Source organism: Pelmatolapia mariae, linkage group LG4 (assembly GCF_036321145.2).
Source record: "Pelmatolapia mariae isolate MD_Pm_ZW linkage group LG4, Pm_UMD_F_2, whole genome shotgun sequence".
In the NCBI taxonomy this organism is placed as follows: domain Eukaryota; kingdom Metazoa; phylum Chordata; class Actinopteri; order Cichliformes; family Cichlidae; genus Pelmatolapia; species Pelmatolapia mariae.
In genome coordinates this window covers 9,409,304-9,436,899 of record NC_086230.1, presented here as the reverse complement: position 1 = coordinate 9,436,899, position 27,596 = coordinate 9,409,304, and the positions used below count along the sequence as shown (strand labels likewise).

The 27,596-nt window shown below is 40.5% G+C and overlaps 1 protein-coding gene across 1 annotated transcript in view; it reads right to left on the bottom strand.

Annotated features, from left to right (window-relative positions):
* The window catches only part of usp43b (ubiquitin specific peptidase 43b), an 86,936-nt gene that overhangs the window by 7,263 nt on the left and 52,077 nt on the right, over positions 1-27,596 (bottom strand). Inside the window, exons 7-12 of the mRNA XM_063471339.1 lie at positions 20,039-20,201; positions 17,016-17,127; positions 8,785-8,888; positions 4,977-5,054; positions 4,770-4,899; positions 1,437-1,779 (exon numbers count right to left, since the gene is read on the bottom strand). Of these exons, the coding sequence (XP_063327409.1) occupies positions 1,437-1,779; positions 4,770-4,899; positions 4,977-5,054; positions 8,785-8,888; positions 17,016-17,127; positions 20,039-20,201 (930 nt within the window). The remainder of the gene's footprint in view (positions 1-1,436; positions 1,780-4,769; positions 4,900-4,976; positions 5,055-8,784; positions 8,889-17,015; positions 17,128-20,038; positions 20,202-27,596) is intronic.

Below are 27,596 nucleotides of genomic sequence, written 5' to 3'. Positions count from 1 at the left end.
AGCTCATGGTTCAAAAGCCACACACATTTCACAGGCTAATGTGTGAAGGCCCAGTTTATACTGAAAGATGTAGCCTAGGTATCATTATAACTTATAGTGCCAAAACTGCTTTTTCAGGGAAAGCCTTGCTTCTTTCAACAGATAGTGTCTGCGTTACAGCATCATGACTCTGTAGAAAAACAGTTTGGGTGAGGGGTCTGGTGTGCATGTTCCTATCAAAACTTTTTAAAAATGTGTTGCTGGCATGAAAGTCAAAGTGAGCAAATACACCGATTAGTCACAGCATTAAAACCTGGAGCTGGTGCAGAAAAAGACCGGTTTCTGGAATTTTCTTTTTTACTGATTTTCAGACTGACTTTATCTGCTACTGTCACTATCATCTGAGCACATGCCAGATTATTTTAAAGCAGCTCCTGTTAAAAAACAAACAAACATCCAGATATCCCACCAACAGTTACAGGCCCATTTGCAAACTCTCATTCATTTCTGAAATCCTTGAGAAAGCTGTTTAAGAGCATCTGGTAAGAACGTTGGTGTTATTTTTCACAAAATTTTTTAATTTTGAATCTCACATCCCAAAGCTCATCCAGTCTTCCTTCATTTGAAAAGCAACACAAATATCAGATGTTCATTGAAACCCAAATATATGGAACGTTAATTTTCTCCGGTCTTGATTATTGCAACTCAGTCAGTCTGTCTTCAGCTGGTCCAGAAGGCAGCGGCTAGACTGCTAACAAGACTTCGCAGAACCTAAAAAATCCCCATGGTGGTGTGATGTAAGAAGTAAGAAGGCCCTGAGTTCAAATCCACCATCTGGCTGGGGCCTTTCATCCCAATGCATGCACGTCACATGCACTTAGTGAAATTAGCTTAATTGGCGATTCCAAATTGCCCATAGATGTGAATGGTTGTCTGCCCTGTGACAAAGTAGTGACCTATCCAGAATCCCCGCCTCTTGCTCAGTGGCAGCTGGGATAGGCTCCAGCTCCAATAGGATAAAGTGGGGAAAAAATGGATGTATGGATAAAGCCCTACATGGTCAGGATCCTGCGTGTAAAGTAGAGCTACAGAGACCTTACAACTGCAGCTCTGATCAAGGTCTCCTAACGCTCTTATTTTAAAACCAGAGGTGATCACGCTTTTAGGGTTGTAGCGTCTAAACTAAACAGCTTCCCTCATCCTAAGAGGTCGACTGAACGTGTGATTTGTTTTTAAAAGAAGGTCAGCTTTTCTTAAATCATCTTTAATCCTTTTGCTGTGATCTGTGGCCTCTGCTTCTCCTAATACGTGTACAGGAGTTCGTATGCAGGAATGAATTTACATCTATAAATATGGTCACTTGGTTTTAACGTGTTTTTATCTAAACTGTGAGGCATTTTGTTACTGTACAAATAAAGTACAAACTTCTAAGTACATTTCTTAGAAGTTACTCAAACCTGTGTAATGTCCACCGTGCATGCCTCCGTGGTGGTTGCACACAGCATACAGATCATACAGATAGTCAGGAGGAGCCAGGTCAGGTCGTCTGCTCTGCTTCCAGCCCGGCTGCGGAGGGTGCTGATGGGCGCCGTGGCTGCGATGCACCACGTGCGGCGTCATGTCCAGGCCCACCAGGGGGAAATGCACGAATGTGGTGAGCTTGTTCCTTCGCTCACCCACCTGCCTGAAGCGCTTCAGATGGAGAATGAGGATGTCTGGCAGGGTCCACAGGCTCATCTTCACCATGCCCTGCTGCAGCTGCTTACAATGGGGGCACTTCCAGGCATCATCAGGTGCCAGCTGATTGGAAAAACAGAGAGGAAGGGAAGCAGAGACAAAACTGGCATTTAAACATTTGACAGTCTCTCAAAAATCCCTCTTCTGCTTCATATGTTTGCGAATCAGTTTTCCCCTCCTGTTTTATTACATTCTTATAACTCACACACTGGTGCAGCGAAAACCTGGAAATTCTTTCTTCCTTTGCTCGTGGAGCACTCAGCTCGACTTCGACCAACACGTACATGTAGAATCTGTTGCCATGGTTACTACTTGTGCACACTTTTCTCACTTCCCTATGTTTACCATCCTGAATACTGTGAAGTGATGAGCTGTTGCATTCAGCAAGGTCATGCACTCAAACTTTACAAAGAAGCGCTGAAGATTCTTGCTTTTCTTTTCTTTGTTTATCGCTTTGTTAATGTCACATGCGTCACGAGTAAAGCACAGCTGTTCTTTTGGCTGGCAGACAACAAAACAACCATCTGATTGCTTAAAAAACAATCTGTGAGGCGAAAAACCACCTCAAACATACGGAGAATCTCTGAAAAAACACATCCTCCGCTTGCCTTCTGTACCTTTGTAAATGTTTGCATTTGCTTTCTGGACTGCAGTGAAAAAAAAGATAATTATGATATTATGCTTTTATCTTGTTTTTATCAGGTTTAGAAAGGAATCAACACCTGCAATTTGTAAAAAGGAATTTATTTATACAGTGAAATATTGGTAAGTTGGCTCAATCAGAGGAACATTTACCGGCATAGATTGAACAGCGTCTCCCTCGAGACTGCAGCTCCACCAGCTGGTGACAAAATGCAACTGTAACAAAGTCACACAGACTAAAAAATGGATTCAGCTACTTCCTAATCTACGTCTACTCTTAATTATTCTAATAAAATGTAATAATAAATTACATTCATCTACGTCTCCATGCAAAAAACACAGAGGAAAAAAAACTATCTTCAGTGCCTTATGGATGTTTTACTGGGAAAAGAGACAGCGAGTTTTGTCTCTGGAGTGTTTGGCTGAATGCTCCACTGAAGCACATGGACAGTCATATGATTCTGACACTCCACATGATGGGAACAACCCACTTAAAAGCTGTCTAACACTGTCAGTTACTGCCCACAGAGGAGAGCACGAACAGACATTTGACATGTTGCAGTCGATAAAAATACTTCGCCTGCTTGTTTTTACCTCTTTACCACCTACCGATAGACGATAGACAAACATAACCTTTCAAAAACAAACATGTTTTTCCCGTTTCAGTCAGCGTCAGTGTGTTGTACGCTGGCATATCTACAAGCAACAGCAACTGTCTATTTTTGAACTACCTGATTACTTTCTGATTTAATACCAATACAAACACAATAACAAATTCACAAGAGAATTTAAAACATGTGGAACCGGTTCCACACTGCACTAGTTCAGTAGCAAAATGTACACTGCTCAGAAAAAGGAAAGGAACACTTTGACAACACATCAGATCTCAACTGGAAAAAACAAACTTAATGGATGTCTATACTGATATGGACTGAAATATGTGTTAGGATATAAAAACATGTCACATGGTGTGACGGAAATGAAAATGATCAAAAACACCACAAAGAGAAGAACTGACGAATAGTCCGTTTTGGCAAAATTTCATTGCAGCAACTCAAAATGTTACTCAGTACATGCTTGTATGCATGCCTGACGACATTGGGGAACGCTCCTAATGAGACTATAGATGGTGTTTTTGGGGATCTTGTCCCAGGTCTGCACCAGGATCTACCAATACTATGGCCAGTGCCAGTCATTAAGAGACATTCACATTAGTGTCCTGCTGGAGGTCATTTTGTCACTCTGGCAGTGCTCGTCCTCTTACTCCCTGTCTGTCCAGCTCTCCTAGAGTAACTGCCTGCTTCCTGTAATCTTCTTCATGCTCTTGAGACTGTGCAGGGAGACGCAGCAAACCTTCTGGCAGTGGCAGGTATTGATGTGCCATCCTGGAGGAGTTGGACTACCTGCGTGACCTCTGTAGGGTCAACGGTTATGGTTCCAGCACTTCGAGCATTAGATCTTGTTCTATTCGAGCTCTTGTCTCTTGTTACTGTTTTGTGCTTGTGGAGATTAGAAGCACTGCTGGTGCTTTGGCGTTGGTTTTGAATCCTTGGTTTTTATTCAGCCTCGGTTCCTATTCTGAGTTTGTTATTTATTTTTAGTTCCTTCAGTGTTTCCCCATCTGTTCCTCCATCTGTCACTGCAGTTTCAGCGCCTCCTCGTTTCAGTTATAGTGGCTCGTTCATTTCCTGTTTTTATTCTGTTAACTCATTTCCTCCGGTATCTTGTTTCTGGATTTTACTTCCTGTCTGTTGACTATCTTGTTTTTCTTCAGCTGAGCCTTGTCCCCCACCTGTCTCCACTTTATTGGTCAGCCCTCTGAGTATAAATAGTTCTGCCTTCTTCTTCCTCTTCGTCAGATTGTCTGTTGTACTTCCTGGTTTGCTTGTGTGGGTTTTCAATGCGGCTCCTCTCCCCTGCAAGTGCCGTCTGTTTATTTTGGATTGGTTTTGTCACTTTGGATTTGTTACCTCTGCTGGCCAAGCTATCAATTTTTAATAAAACTTGATTGTTTTTTTTAAATTCCTCATTCTGGTCTGAATTTGGGCCAAACTTTTAGTTGAATCTTGACACATACAAAACAACTTGCTAACTTCTATCCCATTGTTAGCTTCAAATGTTAAAGTGTTTTAATTGTATCTAAAGTCTTTGTCTTTCCCTGATGGGTATCAGTAAGAAACATAGATTAGATGGAAATGTATTCATTGATTGGTCTATCAACATTAATATTGTATTATATTAAGATATTAATATTTTCTTTTATTTTTGTGCACAAGTTTACCACTTTTTAAAAAAATAACAGAAATCAATTACACAGTTTAGGCCGCTGAACTAAAAGAGCATAAGCAGCAACACATCTGTGCTGTACTGTTGTTCCAAACTGTAAATCTCTATAACAGCACACAGTCTACCTGTTCCTCTTTGGTGTAGAGCTGGAAGCACTCATCCAAGGTGCAGCTGTACTGCTGTACATGCTGCTGTTGCTGATTCCTCACGCTCTCGGCATCCTTCACCACCTCCTCCTTAATGTTACCGAAGAGGCTGCGGGCACAGAGTTAGTTAAGGTTAGCGCGAATGCTAAAGTAATACTGAAACAACTGGATGCACAATGTACTGACCAGTCTTTGATTCTGTGTTCCCACTCGATAATGAGCTTCACATGTGGAGGACCTCCTGAGCCGCACAGCTTCAAAGCTCTAAAAGACATCAGGATCAAAGGTAGCTGTGAGGCATTGGTACAACGTGACATCGATCCTGTCAGCAGGACTACTTCATGTGTTTTATTTCCATCAGGCTTTTCTAACACTTGCTGCAGTTTCAAGTTATGACACATTTATCAATTTACTGGACTGTTTAAGTACATGTGCACTGATGCTTTCAAACCACTAGGTGTCAGCATCGTTGTTGTTTTTAGATGGGACATAAGCAGTTGCTGTATTGACTCCGAGAGAGATGAACAATGTATCCCCAATAAAATTAAACATAGGAGTGAATGTTTATCTGATCGAGATGTGCAATACAGATGAACATATTTGAAGTAGCTGATGTTGATTTCAGCTTGTGCTGTTAGACTGCTGTCATTCCATTAAGACAGAACCTTTAAATGTCTCCATTAAAAATCAACTTTAAGCATTTCTGAGGTGCTGTGGAAGCTGTCGAACAAAATCAAAGTTTCAAAAGAAAATTAATAGAAAGAACAGGAATCTACCAGCAGCTGTCATTTGGTTTTATGGCAATTGTGATATGTGTGACACTATGCATATTATTATTATAAGAAGAGCATTCTGTTGTCTGTACCTAGATAAAGAAGCCTTTGAGCTAAAGTCTTACATTAGGATGCTAAAACATGCTGATAGTAAGCAAGTGCAATACCTATAATTGACACCATCTAGCTAATTATGGCAGCATGCTAACATTCAATAGTTAAAGAGGCACCCACTAAAATAAGACTCAGGGGATGACTGAAGTCAGTAGGTGGTGCCAGTTCATCTGATAGTGGTTCAGTGATTTCACTCAGAACCAAAGTAGTTGCCATCCAATATTTACATCCATGCTTTAATGCTAACATGACCAAAAAGGTGCTAACAAGGCAATCTCTGTGAAAGCAGTAACCTGTGTGACATTACACACAAACACAAACAATTTACAGAGGCCAAAAGAAGTGAACAAAGTGTAGTGAAGCACTTGCACTAGCACACTCTTGCGCTACTTGATGTGGGCTGACTTGGGGACAGAACATATTTCTAAATCATTAGAGTTCAAACGCTATCATTACATGAGATTCTCGGATACAGTGTGCTGCTTTTGCATTTGCATTTCAAAAGATTTCAAAAGCATTTGCCCCCATCAGCACCATTCAGTGAGTGAATGAACTGTTCTTTGCAGCCACACAAATGGAAGTCCTTTAAAGACCTTGCCAAAATGGTCCTTTGAAACAGCAATTCACTTCTGCAACTGAAAGCCATCAGACATGCGCCTGTAAAAAAGGAGGAAATGTCTGCACATTTCAGTCACTGCTGTGAAAATCAAAGCCAATCTTTCCAGTAAATGTGATATACATAAAAAAGATGAAAGAAAAGCCAACTTTGCCTTCAGGACAGCATCAATCAGAGAATGCTAAACTTATTTTTAACCACACACATGGTGGTGTGCAGCATGTCAGCATGCTGCTTGTAGCTTTTATTTTCAAGAAACCTACTGGTTAGATCAGAGAGGAATTCATATCCATTCAAACTGATTAAATTAGACCTAATATGAGTTAGCTTATTGAAACAGGTTATTGAGGTGAGTTTGTTGGATTTCAAACATAATACCAGTCATTCCACAACTCAGGAGATATTTACAATGATCTAATAACTCTTTAGACCAATAAAATATGAATATATCTGTCAAGGTGTGTGCTGTAGTGGGCAGGATGAAGGACCCAAATGCAGGACCCGTACACGGAATGAAAACTTAAAGTGTCACCTTTTATTGCGGGGAAGACTTTCCATAAAAAATAAACTCACAAAAAAACCAACCAAACAAACAAACAACAGAAAAAACTTGATCATGAAAACTAGAAATTAAACTGGAAACTAGTAAACACAGACTAGGAAAACAAGCCAGGAACACAAAGGGAGAAAACAGCACGATGAGGATATCTGGATTCTTATCTGGAAAACACGGGGCTTTAATACACAAGGGAGTAATGAGGGAATGGAAACCAGGAGGGAAGCACAACTGGGCTAATCTGACATAACGAGACACAGGGACATAGGATATGGAATATCAAAGTAAAACAGGAAGCACAAGACAGTTTATAAAGACGCAGGCTAGACACTGAGACGTGGAAACATGACAGACTCTGGAACAGACAGAACATGAAGCACAGAGACAAAAGTAACTAGACGTGGAACACAGGGAAGACATAAAGACAGAAAACGAAGACTAAGCATACAACACGCGGGGACCAGAAACGGAGCAGAAACCTAGAAACCAGGAACAGTAAATATAATACGAAACAGAAAACCATAATTCAAAAAGTATAACTTAACCCAAAAACACAAAACACTGGGTCACCGACCCAGGACCATGACAATATCAGCCTTATAGTTTGCTAACTCAAACGAGAAGTGTCGCATTCAGTTTTATTTACATAGCTTCAATTTACAACAACAGTCACCTCAATGTGCTTTACATTGTAAGGTAAAGACCTTATAATAATAGAGAGGAAACCCCAACAATCAGAAGACCCCTATGAACAAGCACTTGGCGACAGCGGGAAGGAAAAACTCCCTTTTAACAGGAAGAAACCTCAGGGAGAACCAGGGTCAGGGACGGGCAGCCATCTGGACTGACTGGTTGATGGGAGGAAGACGGGACTTCACTTATCTGGTATAAACCCTTACCAGTTGGCTAGCTAAGCAAAACTAATAATTATCTCACAGTTCTGACTGCCCTTCCTATCCTTGATGTTCAGAAGCAGTCCTCAATGCTACCACCACCTCTTCTGTACTATTAGCATTTTCTAGATGATGGGCAGCACCTTGATTTTAAAAGACATAGTGCAAAGAGTTCAGTCCCAAACAGTTCAGTTGTATAGCTGCTCTGATGGAGTGCTGCTGGGATGGTGGTCCTTTCAGCAGGTTTTTCCAGTTCTACAGAGGACATCTGATGTCTTGTTCTTGATCACCTCTCTTAGCTGGGTTACACATTTTTGTAAAGCTCCTAGAAGACTCTGATCTCAGTCTCCTTGTATCTGACAGTGATTGAGGCCACTGCACTCCTGGGAAACCGCAAAGTTTCAGATGTGGATTTAGACCCTTCTGCCGATCTACGCCTCGCCTTAGTTTTATCACGGGAGCATACAGAGTTATTCTTGGATGTTCACAGCTTGATCTTTTTTGTGATGTGTGGAGTCAATTTCCGTACACTATACAGCCAGTCCCTGCAATTTTCCACTGGTGGACTCTAATCAAGTTTAAGTAGACACCTCAAGGGCCATAAAAGATAACAGGATGCATCTGACCACAATTTGAAGTGGTACAGAATAGCCTCTGTATTCTTTTGCGAAAGGGAGAGTTTAATTTTTGAGAAGTGATAAATTTGTAAAAAAAAATCTAATTATATAAAAATACTTTCCACACTGTCTATTCAGACATTAAAAAAAAAGTAAAGAGCTCAGGGAATACGTTCTGTGACCTTTCGCTTCATGCACGCTTTCAAATTTTTGTTTGGCATAAAAGTTGCTGCAACTGTGGGGGCTCCCCAGAGCTGCAGAGGAAGATTCAAGTTTCAACAGGAACTGCAATTAACACCCCAAAATAAGAAAAAGTCATTATGAGTGAATAAGTGATAATTGGAAGAACCAACACATAACATGGGGACTTGTTATTCCCTGATATACGCTAACTTATAAGATTCAAGTATTTTTGGCATCCTGACCTGTCGACAGCAGGGTGGTAGAGAGGCTGCCCGTCCTGAGGTGACAGGTAGCTGTAAAACACGGATCCCCCCACCACACGGATGTTGAACAGCACTCTGGTGTTCTGAAAGGGGAGCATAAAACACATGGTAAACACACGGACAGCATCAGGATACTTTATCATACAGCAGCACCTCCTGAATGTCTTTAACATCTCTCAGCGCCTCTCTATAGATACTGTAAGTGTTTTATACGTTCTGGCTCTCAGCAGTATTATTAGATAAATGCTTCTGCATGTGAAAGTCAGTGTTAGTTTGCTCCTTAAGACGTTCTCACATACACCATTTAAAAACGTAATGTGCTTTTATTTCTATGCAGTGTCAGGTAAACAAGTTAAAGCTCACATTTTCCCTCATGTTAGTGCTGTGTGGCTACATGGTTAATTCTTCATATTCAAATACACAACTCACTGATTAGCTGTTTAGCATAAATACCTGTGGCTAACAGAGGGTCGACCCTTTTGGCGTTTGGATTTCTCCACCTTTTTTCTAATAACCACACTGATGTTCACAATAGCTGCTAGTTTATTAGTTCTTTTACACTTCCTGCATACACTGCTTATTGCTTTTTATATGATTTATCACATTATTTAAAATCACTTGTTGAAGTTAAAGCATTGGACAGTATTCTCTTCTCTTATATTCACAATCTAGCACAAAGTACAGCCGGCCTCAAACAGCTGCTATTATCGCTGCAGACTTGTTGTCTGCATGTAACCACAACAACTACCGAAGCTCTGCTGCTTGGAGTTGAGTGTTATTATTCATCCAGTCAGGGTTTTGTGTACTGATCAGGCACAATGATGGCTCAGTTTGCCGAGCGCAGACCAAAAAATGTGGGATGAAATTATTTTATGAACCTAATACGTGAAAGACAGTCGACAGCTATCTTAAGGGCTTGTTAAAAAAAATCAGCTGGGATTATTTGCCAAGAGAAAAAAAAACAGGTTTGTGAAAACTTCATTTAGTCACATAAAAGCCTGTTATTTTTCAAAAAACACTTTACTGTCGCACCCTTTAACACTAAAACTATCTGGAAGGTCAAGCTTAACCACCTAGCCTCCCACCCACAGACATCACAAGTCAGAAAAAAAAGAATAGGAGGAAAAAGGGAGGTGCAGAAGTAGCAGTGTAAGAGAACAGAGACAGAGAGGGACTCAGTGCAGCTGGTAAACTATGGAAATGATCGCATGTCTAAAAACTGGGTGAGATGTCTGTTTTTGTGTCTGTTTTACCACACGGTGGGGTTAGGGGAGCAGGATTTTTGGAGGCCAACATCTGGTTGCCTAGTCACAAACAAGATACCTGAGCACTTCAGTATTGATTTTCCTCTTTGTAATCTTCTGGAGTTCTTTTGGACACCGACACATGAGTGCAGAATGTACAACAGCTTCTGTTTTCCCATCACACGATCAGTCAGTGCTTCATCTTGGCAAATAATTACTTCAGACATCACCCACTTCACCATCCCATTAGGTACATCCTTCCCCGCGGCTCACCAAAACATAGCCAGAACTTCTTAGGGAAGGAATGGTGCCTCTTTATATAAGGCGTCATTGAAGGCTAATGATGTAAATCAGTCTTTACAGGCAATTTGTTAAAAAAAAAAAAATTGAAAAAAAAATTGAAAAAAAAAACCCTGAGTGAAACTTCCCGCCTTGATATCTTTCAGACGGTGATTAGTTGCTGGCGCTTGCATGCTAAAAATGGTTCTTGGACAGCTGTTCCAAACTATTTAAAAATGCTGAAATGGAAATTAGTTTGGATAAAAAACAATGGCCTGTTTTTGTGTTATATTTAAGTTGGAGAAATGTGCTGTGTATGGGCTTGGGAGATACAAAAACAAAAATGGGCCATCGTGAAATATAGGCTGAGACCTGCACCTGACATTTTTAGCTCATGGCTTGAATCAGCATGGAGCATAGCAATTAAGTGTCTTTTTCTTAAATCCAAACCACAAACAGACTCAGACTTTTCTCTCATATGCTATTCAACCACGCTGGAAAACATGAGTTCAGGAGAAAAAAATAAAAGAGTGTTTCTTGTCCTCTGAAGCCCAAGTACATTACCCTGAGATCTGCCTTAGATCAGAGGTGCTTTAGGAATGAAGGAATGGAAAAATGAAATTGATTTCCTTTTGTTCTGGGGAAATCTGTTGCTGGCTGGCCTCAAACACAAACTCCCACACGAGGCTGAGAGGAAAAGCTCAGACCGGCAGGATCTTTCTGATGACCAGGAGCACAGTGGAGCAGACAGAACATTCCTGGAGAATATTGACGTGCTGAGCCCACCGGTGCACACGCACCCCTGGGGAAAGTTAAATGTTACTTTTGAATTACTGCCTCACAAATGCACACGCAGTACTATCCAGAATGTCAGCTAGCTGCTGAAATGCAGCAGTTAGCACTTATTGTTAGAAAGTAGCATTTTGAGGGCACACACACACACACACACACACACACACACACACACACACACACACACACACACACACACACACGTGTGTATTTATATCCTTGTGGGGACATTTCATTGACACAATGCTTTCCCTAGCCCCTTACCCTAACCCTAACCATCAAAAATGAATGCCTAACCCTGACCCTTACCCTAAACCTAACCATAACCTAATTGTAACCCTGACACTAAAACCACATTTTGAGGCTCAAAAATGCCTTCAAACTCGTGGGGACCGGGATTTTGGTCCCCACAAGGGCTGTTTGTCCCCACAAGTATAGTAAACTACCAATTTTTGGTCCCCATGAAGATGTTACACACACACACACACACACACACACACACATACATAGTAGTTTATAATGAAGCTATCTTCACTGTCTGTGGTCAGTGAAGGCATCAAACTTCCGTGTGGTGTCTAGGTGCTTTGGGCGGCCTTTCCAAAGAATTCAAAACCATTCCTGCCTGTTTATTTGGAATGCTAGATGACAAGTTTAAAACCAAAATGACTTTTTATTACAGCCTTGCCGGGCTTGTTGTGAGTTCCACTGCAAGGCTTGTGTGTACATGCAGAGCGACCACCCAATGAGTTCTTCCAACTCGAGATTCTCATGTCAAGAAGCAGAGAAAACGTCCTCTACAATAAGATACATGCACTTATATTTTTAAAGGCCCGTTTTTTTTTGACTCCTTCAACAACATCACCTCTCCTCGCACACATGAGATAATTCAGTCTGAACTCTGTCTTGAGCTGCAATTCTCCAGAGATGGCTTAGCATCCATAAGGAGTCGTGACAGAGCTGTCAAGCTTGAGATGTCTCTACATGATGTAGAGCTGTGAAAATACAAAGAGTCTGAACAGCACTACAATGCAAGATCAGTGCTGTTTTTCCCATATTCCCACGTTCCATAAGCATCATTAGTGGGCGAGGAGGGAAACTAGAGTTTTATTTCCCTAGGACATGCAGCTTTGAGCCCCAGTCTTTAAGCACAATATGGCATCAAGTTCTTCTTTAAGACCTTTAAAAAAATAGATCAAACTCTACTGTTAGAAGTTTGTTTCCTTCTGTCTATAAAGGATCCTTCCAAAGATGACTTTACCTTTTGATTGGTAGACTGTCACTTAAATTCGTAACTGTGTCAGAGCATAATCTTGACAAGTGACAAAAGTAGCATATTGGTCTGGTAACTGTTCTGTATGTGCTTATCTTCCTCCCAGCTTTAAGATGAATCTGTGAAGGCAACGCCAAAAACGAGGCAGAGCTAACAGACCATTGGTTGTGTGTCAGACAGTAAATATGAGATAAAAATGAGCTGAGAGATTCTCAGGTCAGTGTCGTAACCATAGAAGATTTGCATTCTCTGAGGAGCAAGCATGTTAATTAGACTGTGCAGGCGCCGGGCTGCAACAGGTGTGGCAACACTAGCCTGAGGACCACGCCCTACATAAGGGCCACTGTCTGGAGAGGATCGTTTGATTCCCTTTTCATTCAACCAGTCAGCTCAGCGATTGAGACTTGCTGCGTGCCTAGGAGGATAGAAGGAGTAAGTAGTAGTGAACTGCTGCTGGTATTCTGTAACTGTGTTCTCTTATTATAATAGGCTAAAAGTGTAAGCCCATGTTTTTTGTTACTTTCAGTCAGGTCTCTGAGTTTGTGTTGATGCATAGTTCTGCTAGATTGCTGTTTTCACTTTAGCTCATCCTGACAATTTTGTATTTCTGAAGTTGTGAATCTGCTGAATAATAAATACAATGTTTTTTTCACATAGCAGTTGTTTCTGCGTTTGCTTCGGTCTTAGAGAAGTAGATTTTCATGTTATGTCCTGCCCCTTAGGTTGGACGTTACCACAGTGAAACATAAATATAGTCATTCTGAGAAATATAATGTGATAAGGATATTAAAGGTATCTGAATATACATTTAAAGACAATTTTCAACAGCAAATGTGGTGAAGACGACGTGCTGAAGTTCAAACAATAAAGCATCAGAGTGAGGAAGAAAGGTAAAGTAACTTTGAAGCAGATGGGAAGACAACAGATACTCAAATATTCACTCGTTACAATCAAGGTGTGCAGAAGAGCATCTCTGAACACACAACACATTGAACCTTGAAGCACCAGCAGCAGCAGAAGACTGCCACTCCTGTCACCTAATATCAGGAAACTGAGGCTATGATTCATATGGGCTCTACAGAATTAGACAACAGACATTAGGACAACCAATACCAGGTTGTTGTTAGTTTTAATATCCAATCAACAACTGATGGGAACACGAAAAGATTCCAACTTTAGGCTTTTTTAAAAACTTTTAATATATTTAAAGTAATGAAATGGACAGTTACATGTTTTCCTGAATCCTGGATAGATGGTCATATGGGTCTACTTAGAAGGGCACGTGTCTCAACACTACGTCGTTAAGTGATGTCAGTAGCAGGAAAAATGGCAGAGAACGTGCTTTTTTTGTCTTTGCTAAAGCTAAAATTAGACAAAAGCGGAAAATATCCACTTGTGAGCATAATTCATTGACGCAAGAAAACCACATATTCTGCTGAGTTGAAAGATTTAGAGCAAACATCTGCTCTCAGCACTGCTCCCTCCTTGGCAAAGGTAGGCTTCCAGCAAACTGATCATATTCTATGAGCCTGGTTTTAATTAAACAGCTGACAGCATGGGGCGCAAAGGAGACTGCAGATCTCCAACAGAGGTACAGAAAACGCTGCACCTGACTCTTCTCTTCCATCTCTCTCCTGGCGCTTCTGAAAGAGTCTGCGCCTTTCTTGTGCCCTGTATGGCTGTTTATTGCAGCTGCATGGCACCTGCACCACGCGGGGAGAGGCACTGATTGAAAATCAGTTTAGCTGCACGATTAGCAACAGGCTTATGCACACAGTGATATGCTCAAGCACAGGAATGTGTTCAGTGCAATCATAGACTCTTTGTTTGGGGGTGTCTTGGTAGCAAAATTATTTACAAAGGTGAGTTGAGAGCTATGCAGTTATCTTTGTCCTTGTGTGCACAATACGACTGATAAATGTGTAGACAATTTTGTAAATGCATACTGAGATAACAATAGCTGAAAAGAGTGATTGTTCTTGTCCTTGTTGCTGAGGGTAACTAGCAACTGGTAACATGTAACCTGAGAGTGACATCCCGTTCTTAATCCATAGGGTTTAATGTGATGTCGTTCCACTCTTTGCAGCTACAACAGCTTCACTTCTTCTGTTTATGGGAAATTGAGGTCAGACTGATGATAAGAGACTTGCAGTCTCCGCTCTAATTCATCCCAAAGGTGTTCTTTCGAGTTGAGGTCAGGACTCTGTGCAGGCCAGTCAAGTTCTTCTTGCTCATCCGTCTTTATGTACCTTGCTTCGTGCATTGTTGTGCAGTCATGTTGGAACAGGAAGGGAGCATCGTCAAACTGTTCCCACAAAGTTGGTAGAATGAAATGATCTAATTGACTTACTAATCAGATTGGCAGACGGAGGAGTATTATTTATCATTCCAGAGAACATGTCTCCACTGCATCTGACGTCTTGTATTGGACTTGGTGATGTAAGGATGTCACAAACTTTTGGGAGATTATATAAATATATCACACAACTGTAAATTTACTAAGCTTTTGTGTGTGGAGTTTAACACTGGAAGAAAAATCACAGCTTGTTTTGTGTCTGATGTGGTTTTGACAGTTTGCATGTTTGGAGGGGAAGGTATCACCAGAACGAATGTATGATTGGCACGGGTGGACGCTCAATGCTGTGAACGAGGTGCGCAATGATTTGGTTCTGTCCTGTAACTCTCTGCTGCTGAGTGCAGAGCCGAGCACCACCTATTTCGGTTCCTCATTAACACCAGTATTTTGATGAAAGGGAGCAGAAGTGAACTGAATGTGGAGCGTCAGGGGAACGAGGAACCCGATGCCAAACAGGCAAGTTAGCTTTTTGTCTTTTTACACAATAAAAACATCTCGTATCTCGTGCGTGTCGTTTCTCAGCAGTGCAAATACAGAGCGACACAACAGATACTGAGACTCAGACACACCTGAAGTGTGTTGTCTTTTTAATGGTGCAGATCAGTTAGAACAAACTGTAACAGTTTGTAACAATGTAGCTCTCCTCTGAGTCAAATCGGCAATAAACCTGAGCTTTTTTAACCTAGAGAAGAAATTTGATGAGTTTGCCTTTATATTAAGAACACATTGATTCTCCTTCTTTTTGGGGCTGCTTCCAATCACATGGTCTGGACTGATCCCCGTGTCCTATACAGGGACGGATGCATCAATCGTCCGTGTGAAGGTTCAAAGATTACAAAAAAGTGCTGTTTGAATGAGAAAATGAGGCTTGTAGAAAGAAAGTGCTTTGAGTATGAACGGAGTAGAAAGTCAGTTTTAGATTGACCTCGGGTTGATCTAATATACCATTTTATTCCAATTTTTGTGTATTATTTTTATTTATTACATTGCTCTCCCCAGTCACATCCCATAAACAGCTCAGTGTGTATTAGTAAAGAATCCATATTCACCTCCTAAGAAATCCCAACATTTGCTCATAGAAAAGATAACACAGGGTGATTGAGACTGAGCAGGACCAGTAAATGTGATTGGCAAACAATAACGCTACACCGTAATGCATGAGTGGACAAAAGTAATGCTCCCAGCTCCACATGACTATATAAATGACTTATAAATGAGGCTCTGAGACAGAGGAAGCAATCTATTCATTCATCAGCACACAAAAAGAGGGAAACAAACAGCCTAGACGAGAGAACAGCTACGCTCATGCATCCCTTTAGGGAGCTAAACTCAAATAAATATTTATTTGCCTTAAATATATAAATTTGTTACATAAGTACGACATAAAAGGCTTTTTTTAATGAGTTGGTCAAATTCACCTGACTAGCATACATTCAGTTCATACCAAGCATATTTCCATTTAATGATTAGTTATTCAAATGCAGTAAATACACATTTTATTTTATATATTTCAATTGCATTTTACCCAAAATGATTGCTTCATGTTTTTCGAGGGCAAAGAATCTTTCTTTTTTCTTTTTTTTAAGGACACAAACCATCATTTGTCATACCAGTACACCTGACTCTACTTTGGTGTGCAGCGAGAGGACACCAGCTCGTCTCTGCTGCCTCCAGCTCTGAGCTCTGAGATCTCGCGGCTGTGAAACACAGTGTCACTGTGTTCACTGTGTGGGCATGCTTTGCTCTGTCTCGAGCCAATAAACCTGGCCTGGAACAGGTGCGCCAGCCGGCTCTGCAGGAACTCTAGCTGGTGCTTGAAACACACCCGCCTACGCACACTGCCATTAAATATAAGCTTTAAAAGCATCATAGGTGTCATAATGCGGGGGTACAGTACAATATCTTTTCTGTATTATTAATATTATTATTGTTATTATTATAATTATTACTGATTTATTGCACAGGGCTGTACTGTAGTTTCAGTTTAGTCTTTATGGGGCTTTACTATAGCTTTAGTTGTGCCTAATTAGTGTGTCTAATAATCAGTATTCGGTTTTTTTTTGGTTCCTAGACTGAATTGAACATCTCTGGCAGTTGGGTTTAACCAGGGGACATGAGTTCAAGCATCTGTTGTGCTAGAATTTCTCTACGTGAGTCTGTGAATCCCTAACCTGGCATGGATATCTCATTAGGACATGAGGAGAAGAAAAAACAAAACAAAATTTCCTTCAATCATTTAAAAAAAAAAAAAAATCTATCTTTGTATTACCTGTGCCTGAGCTCCGTTGATCATCAGGTAATAAAGCTTGCTGAGGATGCTCTGCTGCAGCTGATCCCAGGAAATAGACCGGTCCTCCCTCATGAGGAATGGAGGCCCGAACCTAAAACCAGCACAGAGGAAATTAGTGTCACGGGAGCTAAAAGATGATGAATTCAAAATGGCAACACCACCACTCAGCCATCCCATATTACCCCTTACTGACTCACCGCCTTCTTATCCTATTGTAATGTAAATAATTATTTATCATCATTATCAGTATTAGAGCAGAATTCTCATTACAGCCCATCTACAGAAGGGAGATAAGAAATGGAAAAGACCCTGTGACATGATAGATCACATGACGCATTTATTATAATACTCATTTAACTGAGGTCAACCCGCTATTGTATGTATTAGATTTATTAGCATGCACGTCCATAAAGAGACAAAATAAGAAGCAGATACACATCAGAATTGTAATGAATGAAAGAAAAGCTCTGGTGCATGTTTAAAGACACTTTGTTTTTTCATTTGCACATTTTTGCAGACACTGATGCAAAACAGTAGACATCGATCCTAAAGATTTTAACATATTGTGCCAGTGAAAGCTGGGTGAGGCCGTAGCCTCCTGCAACCCCTGAATTGGATAAGCAGTTAAGAAAATAGATGAATGGGTTTCTTAAAATAATCTGCAAAGTTCTCCACTCGACTCCACACCTAAAAAAAATCAAAAACAGTGCCTCATTCAAATGTGTCCAAATTTACCTGCACTGCTTCCAAAACACCAGCTAATTTTAGATGGCTTTGCAGGACTACCACTGAACTTGTGCCTGAGCCATGTGTGCTAAATTCCCTTCACTTTGTCGAAACAGTCACTCTTTAGCTTGAATTTTATTTTGGGTGAGAAAGCAAAGTCACAAGGAGGCAGATCAGGCAAGTAGGCACTGGTCAGTGGGTTAAGATTATGCCAGCACACTATATGCCATCATCTACAACAGGGGTCCCCAATCTCAGTCCATGAGGGCCGGTGTCCCTGCAGGTTTTAGATGTGTCCTTGATCCATCACAGCTGATTTAAATGGATAAATCACCTTCTCAACATGTCTTGAAGTTCTCCAGAGGCCTGGTAATGAGCTAATCATGTGATTCAGGTGTGTTGACCCAGGGTGAGATCTAAAACCTGCAGGGACACCGGCCCTCGTGGACTGAGATTGGGGACCCCTGATCTACAACAAGCATGCCCCTCTCCTGACGTGCTGTCTGCAGGTCTTTATGATGTGGACTCTTTCACTGAAAGCTGCTTTTCTGTTATTGCCAGCAGTATGAAATGTAATTGTCCTGCTCTATGGTTTGTGACAGACAGCCTTACCTTCAGAGATCCCAGTTTATTATTTCTTTCACACAATATTTTGGAAGTTTCATGAAAGAAATGTGAGAGTTGGGGTCATACAGAAATATCTATTATCTACTGATAGGTCTATATTTTATACTTGTGCCGACAGGTGTAAGAATTGGCATCTACAGGCAAAATGCAAAAGAACCAAATTGCTAATAGAAGTAACACATTTGGGTTTCCACACATAAAAATATCCCATCACAGTTCCAAGTTTTCACACTGGTGCTCAGAAATGTGTCTGTGGTGCTCGACTAAAAAGAGCGAAACAACTATGTGACTCCAATGTCATTTTCTTGGCGCTGCACAGTCCTCCAGCTGTCATCTGATGAGAACGAGATAGGTGGGTGGGTTGAGCAATGGCAGAGAGGCGTTTGAAGGAGAAACGGAGAGGCCGACCATATAGATTTGAGCGGACTTTCTCTCAGTCGCGTTGGCGAGCTCACCTATATTGATCTCTCTGGACTCTGTCACAGTGTCTGATGGATCTCTGTGTATAGCGCCAGATGTCAGAGTCCTCAGTCGTTTGATTTGAAACTCATCTCACTGAGTCACAGAGTGAAATGTGAGCCTTTTCTGTGACAGGGAGATAATCTGACCTTGAAGTGGTTCCCTAGAGGAAGGCTATGTATAAAACAAGTTTATTGAAGTTGATTAGGTTTAAAGGACAAAAGTGGCTACTTCCTGGATTCATTATTTCTATATATACAAAAAATATATATATAAAATAAAGAAAGGAAACATTTTAAATTCTAAAGTATGAGCCTGCATCTTATAGTATGGACAAACTGACGACACTGGCAAATGTAACATCCAATGGCAAGACACTTCCATGAGCTTAGAATTCCATTTTTCTAGTACCTCGGATAAAACAGGACGGATGAATGTTCAGCTTAAAGTGTAACCTCACAACATTAGGTTGAACAACCACTTGATGGCAGGACACCAATGGACTTATACTCTTGTATGCATTCACTTGTTAAATCTATGATAGTGTATGGAATTAAAGCTGCTTAGCCTGCCCAAAGATGCTCCTGCATCTGCAAGCTGCTTTGCAACCCGCCACCATCTCATTTCTTCCTCTGTTTTTTCCTGGGGTCTTACTTCTGCCATCCATCCGTCTATAAATCCATACACAACCACCAATTCACATTCACACCTACAACTGATTTAGGCCTGGTACCCTAACATGCATGTCACTGGGAGGAAGCTGGAGAACCCACATAGACATAAGGAGAGGGTGCAAACGCCACACATAAAGGCCCCGTCTCACTAGTGGGTTCGACCTCAGGAGCTTCTTGATTTCATGTGATCATCCTAAATGACTGGAGATGGAAATATCAGTGTTTTTAGACTACAGTGACCATGAATAAGCTACGTATGACCTGGCAAGGAGCAAATGTTGTGGAGCGTATAAAGTTAAAGTTGAGAGATGAAGTAGATGAACTCTGATACTTAAGGAAGTCATCTTCCAAACTCTTCCCATTGAGAGTATCACTCTTACTGGGACCCCAGGCATGCTCCCACACAGCGATCATTTGACAGGTCTGCTGCTGCTGCTTAGGTATGATGTCTAAGCTATTACAGAACAACTGCTGTGAGAGAGGTAGTTACAGTGAGCAGTCCATTGATGTAATTACCTAACCGCCTGCTGGCCGGCTCCTGCAGCGTTGCACACCAGCAGCAGAATTTTGACGGGGGCACCTTGGTTGAGGAACTCTGATGATAACGTCCCAGATGGGGGTAACCTCTGACCCTCAGGACCTGTGGCGTATGGGGATGATGGTAGGCTGTGATGGTACCCTGGAAGAGGATGGGGAACACAAGTCTGAGAAGTAGAGCGTGCTCAAAAGAGGCACTAAAATGAGTCAGCTTTTAACAACTTTGCATTTACAGCACCAAATATTTCACATGTTGCTCTTGAAAGGAAGCTGAACTGATTTCATGTGCCGAGAATGTGCTCACGAAACTTAACACCTCTACCGGGGAGTAAGGAGGAGAATTGAGATATATAAAGTGGCGAGACAGCAACTTTCTATTTGGGGAACAGTGATTCAGAGGGGAGAACAGATGGACCAATGGCTGCCTGCACTCTCAGCAGGAGGTATTATCTGATACAGCTTCTGTTCCACATCCCGTCCTGGTGGGGTGCCAAGAAGCGCCACTTCTCGCTCGGTCCCCTCGTGTCTGTACCAACACACAGAGGAGTGTGACCGAATGAGGGAAAAGCGGAGACTATAAGATTCCTGCTTGATGTGACGTCAGTGGAGCTGCTTCATCACACAGCTGACAACCTTCAGGCTTGGCACATAAGTAGGTGATTCAGAAATTCACAGCAATAAATCACATGTTAAATTACTTGCAGACGGTATTGATTGACCACAGCGGCTGTGTTCCCATACAACAATGTTTCATTAAACAATGCTGTTTACACCTAACACATGATTCATCAATGACAAAGCAAATGTCATGTTACTGAGACTGTTGTAAAGCAGCAAGCCTGTGCTGAAACGTGCCTCCTCTTACACATTTAATTCAACTCAGTTCAGTTTAATTCAATTTTATTCACATAAGACCAAATCACAACAGCAGTCACCTGAAGGCACTTTATTTTGTAAAATAAATTAATGCATTAATGCAGAGAAAACCTCGACAATCAGATGAGCCACTATGAACAAGCACTTGGTGACAATGGGAAGGAAAAACTCCCTTTTAACAGGAAGAAACCTCTATGAGAACCAGACACAGGGAGGGGAAGCCACCGCCCTTGACTGGTTGGGGGGGGCAAGAAGATTGGACAGCACACACACATACAGTTGAATGGTGAGGGCTTTAAGCTGTGCACTGTATGAAGGACAAGATCTCTTCAAAATGAGTCGGTCTACATTATGAACCACCACAGCTTAAACATTAAACTTCTGATTGCAGTGTCTTGACCTTGCGATTAAGCGCAATAAATATGCACAGCTTTTGATTTCCTAATGTTGCCCTAATCAAGCAAGCGGGCAATAAAACTTGTTCACTAGGAGCTTTCCATTTACATGAGGGGCGACCTCAGGGGAATGATTTATGGGTGAAAATCTCCTTTTAGATCCCCCATGAAACATGTCCGTGAAACAGCAGTGAAATTCATAAGCCATATTCTGGCTTGTCCCACTAAGATTTATGCAGGGGTGCTTGGGAGGAGACCTACCTGTCATTTGTCATTAAATCTGTTTTTTATGTTAAGCTGTCAAAAACTGAACTGTTTCGAGGCTTTTTTTAAAGCTCCTGTTGCTGCTCTCGTCATTTTTTTAAACCTTGTTTCCAGGATGAATAACAGTTCAGTGTGTGTCTATTTTACTGTGTTTTCATTCATGTAACCCGAACATGTCTATTGCCACAGGCATACTATAAAAAGGCAATTACAGTGCAGCCATGAGACATTTATAACACACAAATGTGCACCACACTAAACCACAAACCTGTTGATCCTGACCTTTTATCCTCAAAAAGCCTCTAACTAATTCTAAGAAACCGCAGGAGGCCGGCAAACTCTTCCTTCCCCTGCACTCTCAGGCTTCTTTCACTGTCAAAAAGATGAAGAGGTTGAGCCTCACTAAACACAGCCAGACTATGAGAACCCATAATTAAACACCTCTACGCCTAATGGGATATACTCTACCCACAGCAACAGCTATCCCTCCTTTTCCATTAGCAGTCTGCACAGTCGTGTCTTTGAACAGGAAAGGTAGTCAGACGTGAGCTTCAGTCAGGTAACAGATGCACATTTACAGCTTTGAATTTGTAGCAAAATATTACATAACAAGTATGTATTAATGACAAAAAATTTAAGCAATGAAAACATGATGCATAAGGAGGAAGATTGTCTGTGAAAGCTGTCAAAGAGCGATTTCAGACCTGCTTGGTGTTGTTGTCTGTCTCAGTGAACTGATGTCATTTAGGCGTAACCTTATCTTCCACAGTGATTTATTGTCACATTTAACAGATTTAATCATATAAACAAAGCAGTGAAAGGCAGTGATTTGGCTGGACAGATGTTACTCATAACGAATGCTCCATTCATTATTGGGAAACCTAATAATACCGCCAAATATTTGATTTGAGCTGAACTGTTTGTTCAACAAGACTGTAGGTCCACAGTTAGGTTAGTGCTTCTGGGTGACTGTTGTTAGTCATAACCACCATAAGGCAAATAATTACGATTCACTGCTTTGTTATACCTGCTCGCTCTCCACAGTAAACAGGGGATAAATTTAAGTGTGACATTTTCAAGCAAAGTTTAAACTAAATACATTAGTAGTAAAGCTTACTAATGTATTTAGCTTAGCTTAATTTCAAGTACATTATTGAAGTAGCTATTGACAGAAAATGGATCTACAAAGTTTTTTACTGTTCATTAAACTCATCAAAGATTTCTGTCACTGTTAATTATAGGATCTTTACCTTAGCATCTTGAGGCAACTATTTTGATTTGGCGCTGATCAATAAAACTGAATATTAAATAGAATTTTAGTTAAAACCACTAATACCAACAAACATGTGGTACAGCGGTCGAGTGGTTGAGGAAAAAAAATCATTACAGCATACTATTGTGACGTTTTGGATGGTAATGCCCTATTGATACAGGGACACTAAATAAATCATACTCTGGGAATGCTGTGAACAAGTTGGCTCATCTCACGCACCACCATCCTGAGATAAAATTAACCTTGCGTTAGCCTTATATTAAATTGACTCAAACCCCCAAAAACCATCCAACACTGGACACACTTAGCTTTGCAAACCTACCTCCTATTTATAGCCTGCATGGTTCGTTGGCATTCTGGGCAAGCAAGGCAGGCAGTGCTTGTCCAATAATATCCAAAACAGACATGAATTAAAACCAAAGTAAAAGCAATCTCATCTTAAACTGGTAGTCTTCTGTAATGTTAACTTTTTTTTATTACATGTTTGCAAAATCCTGTGAACTGCTGCCATGTTGTGGCTACAGTTGGCTAGTTGGACAGGCAATGTTAATAGAACAGGTAAGTCGAACAGCTTCAGACCACAAAAGTTCTTCCATATTTGCATCTCTAAGAAATCACTTGACAAAATGTAAAGTTGCCGTTTTGCCAATAAACCACCTTTATTTCTTATTAACATCCTTCATCCACCTGTAGATATTTACAACTAACCATGACACAGTGCTCAAGTGCTTTTTTACTAATAAGATATTTTAAAATAACTTTCTTTTTTCCTGAGCTCATTAAAAGCAGCTTATTTAGTGATACACACTCCTCACAGGACTACAAACGAATAATAGAATAAGAAGCTACATTTGGTTCTTCATTTAATCAAAGTGATTGCCACAGCGGGTAGCTCTGCATGCATTAATGTAGAGTTAACAGAACATAAAGTACTTAAAAAAAGCTCAGCCTTTAACATCTGCACCATTAAAATCAATCCATTTAACACTTGTTCTAGAAAATAATTACTTTACTTTGGGTACTTCATGTACAATGTTCCAAATATACATTTTTATGTCTAATAAGGTGTTTTGAGAGCATGTTATTCTAATTCTAATTCTAATTCTAATTCCCCAGCACTCGTCATTGTCAGCTAACATAAAACATTCTGTTTATAACCATAGAAGTAATGTGAAGATGTCCATGTAGAGTGCAGCAAGATGCACAAGGATGTTGGCTAATATAAAGGAATACAAGACAAGCAGCAGAAAATCAACATAAGGTACACTGTGGACCAAGGTGTGTTCATTAGCTCTTCTGTAAAACACTACATGCCACTGTCATGACTAGATCTGAAAGTCTACATGTTTTGAAAGCAGGAATTGTTAGAAAACTGATACCTTGGCAGATTTCATACTAGATCCTCTAAGTTTTGAGGATGTTCAGATTAAGAAAGCTCACATGATGATGTTAAATCAGTCTTTGCTGTAAAATGATGAGACATAAAACGGTAAAGAAAACGTTCAAACAAACTACAGTATGGGAGATGATGTCATCTTACCGAAACTTGGCAATAAATGAAAAAAGGCAGAAACTGTTCTATGTTTGTAACAAAAAGAAAAACGTGTGAGATGGATATATAACCGCGGAAGCCAAATATCTGTTTCCAAGTATTCTCTGGCAGGCGCTCCTTTATTCAAGTCTAACCCCTGGCAATAATCTTCCTGACAATGATATTGTGCTCATTATTTCTTGTCAGAGCACCATCAGATCCCAAACAGGAAAGACTCCTCTTCACTTAAATGTGTCAAGATTACATTTTTAATGTAAATCCAACCTAGTTGTTTACAAGTAACATTAAAGAATCTCAACATTAAGACTGATGAGACTGAAATGAATGAAACAGTATTCCAATAAATAAATCGTAATTAATAAAAGATGGTCCTAATTCTGTCATCCAGCATGAACATGTGAATCATTAGCGCAGGGTGCAATGGCGAATTTAGTATACAGGGCAGGTGATAAGCATCATGCGGGAATATGCTGCAAGAGATTAATTTTAAGACTGCAGCAGCGATGGTGGGAGTTCTGAGTGGAAAGGTCACATCATCATGGGTTTGACTTTGGTTTAATCCACAGCACACAATTTTTTCATTCATCACAGCTCTTTAGTGAGCACCTCATGCTGTCTCTAACAGCATTTCACATCTGCTGGATATAACGCTAACTTATGACTTTGAGTAGCTGTTACCATGATGTTCACTATATGAAAAAGTAAATATTAGTCAATCAAAAAACAGAAGTAACAGGGGCCACACATCAGTGCAACTGCATCAGTGCAACTGAGGATTATAAAACAAGGTTACATTTTTGGGGGAGTTTAACTGCACACCAGCTGTATTAGATCTGTTCTTAAAGTAAACACTTCAGGGTAAAATCCACACTGGTCCATGCACCGTTCATGACCACTGAGCGGAAAAATGTTTGGACTGAGTCTTTAATCAGACCCCTGGTGAGTGTTGGTTATCATATCATATAGTTAAACAACAAAATTAGTTTTGTTTTCCTTTTACCATTTATGAATAGTTAAATAAACGTCTCTCATGTATCAGACCTGTTAATGATTGCAGACTGTGCCAGATTGTGTAAAAGCATTAGAAATCACTGAAATCATTAAAAAGATAAAAGCAATAAAGTATTGTTTATTTAAACATAACACTATAGCACTAAAATAGCACAAAAATAAAAATAGCTCATACTTTGCTCATGACTTAATTTCATTTTTATTGCATTAGTAATAAGACAGAAAACATTTGTCTTCCTGGACTAAAATGAAATCAGAGATAAAATTTAACTGAGCAAAGTATCTTTACTTATGAATTGTGTACATAAGTAATTTAAACATAGAGGAGTGTACCTACATATGTTGGATATTTAATGAAAATCTGTAGATTAAACACTTCAAACAACTCATAACATGAGGTTATGCTAAAGACCTTTACACTCACCAGCCACTTTATTAGATACACTTGTTCAACTGCTTGTTAATACAAATATATCCAGCGAGCATCATTTATCTGGGGGAAAATACCTATTTGGTAACAGCAAGAAGAAGAAGAAGAAAGTGTGCAGAACAGCATGCGGCAGGTTGGCTGCAGCAGCAGAAGACCACACTGAGTGTTCCTCTTGTCAGCTATGAGCAGGAATCTGAGGCTACGATTCTTAAAGGCTCACCAAAATTAGACAGCAGAAGATTGAGAAAAATGAGTCAAGTCTTAAATTTCTGCTGCAGGGTCAGAATTTGGCATAAACAGCATAAAAGCACAGATTCATCCCGCCTTTCATACTAGCAAGAACTAGCAAAGTGTCTATGTATTGTGTTGCTGAGATGTCTACTAAAGCTAGCATGCTAACAAGCTAGTGATAGTAGCCTTGTATAATCAGGGGTGCACATAAGTGCGCAGGTGCGCATGCGCTGTCAAAATAAAAGACGACACCAGATAAGAAGTTGCAACACGCGTTTGTGTACATATAAAAGGCACTGTTTTTGTCCGCTAGAGTGGGATTTTCACGGCATATTCTGCACCACATCTCTGTGCGTTCATCATTTGTTTGAAGCCAGCTCACCTCCTGCAACCACTTTTCCGAGAATACGCGCTTCTTTTGCGGTTCGGACTCCTTCTGATATTTCTTTGGAGGCGGAGGAACACCAAAGTAATCGCTTAAAGGAGCTTGTTTCTTCGACATCTTTAAGAGTTCTAAACAAATGTCTGTCCTCCTCCAGAAAATCTTATGTACGCAAACGCGCGTTGCAATGTCTTATCTGATGCATGTCTTTTATTTTGACAGTGCATGCGCACCTGTGGACCACTTATGTGCACCCCTGTGTATAATATCCGTTTGCACCAATCAGGTTGAATGATAGGCAGTCATTGTATGAAACTCTGAATGCAAAGATGGATGAAGTCAGTCCTTCATCATCACTGAGTTAGTAGGCAGCCACTGAAGAGCAAGTAAGATGGGAGAGCTAGAGTTTGTTTTTAGCCTAACACTTAATTTTCCTGCACACTGCGTACAACATCCTCTATCTGCCCACTGCTTGCTGTTTTGTATCATTGACCCCTTTTAAAGTAAAGTATTTTTATATTTCAGCTTTGAGTAACAGAGCAAATAAAAACTTCTCTTCTGGTAGCCCATTACACTGGGTTTTGCCAGTTTTTTTCCCTCTTAGAAAAGCTGGCTAAACAGAGGCTGAGACATTACATAATATAATGTGAGATAATGTTTAGCAGAGAAGCTTTACTCAAATAACTTTATTATACCAAGGGGCCATTATTAGATGGATGCATCATTTAAAAGCAGGTTTTACTGTGACAGAGTGACACCATAATTGAAAATAAACATTACTAGCATTTTGGAAAAATAAGCAAAATATCAATTTTCTTTCATATTCCAGCAGCCTGTGCAAATGGAAAAACCTATTTTAATCAATGCGACTTCTACTGAGACTGTGTGTTTACTGGCACTACAGGTGCCTGACTACATCCTGTGCAAGCACAGACGGAGGGCCTAAGCTGCTCTGCTAGCACAGTACTCTTCACAGCCTGTGCAGACATTGTGTAAGTCAGGCAGCAAACAAACACATATCTTGCAATTTCCTTAAAACATAATAATATCTTACGTCTATTTTCACGGGGCAAACATTTCTCAGTGAATGATGGGACAGTCTCATGTGGGCAGAAAAGTGCTG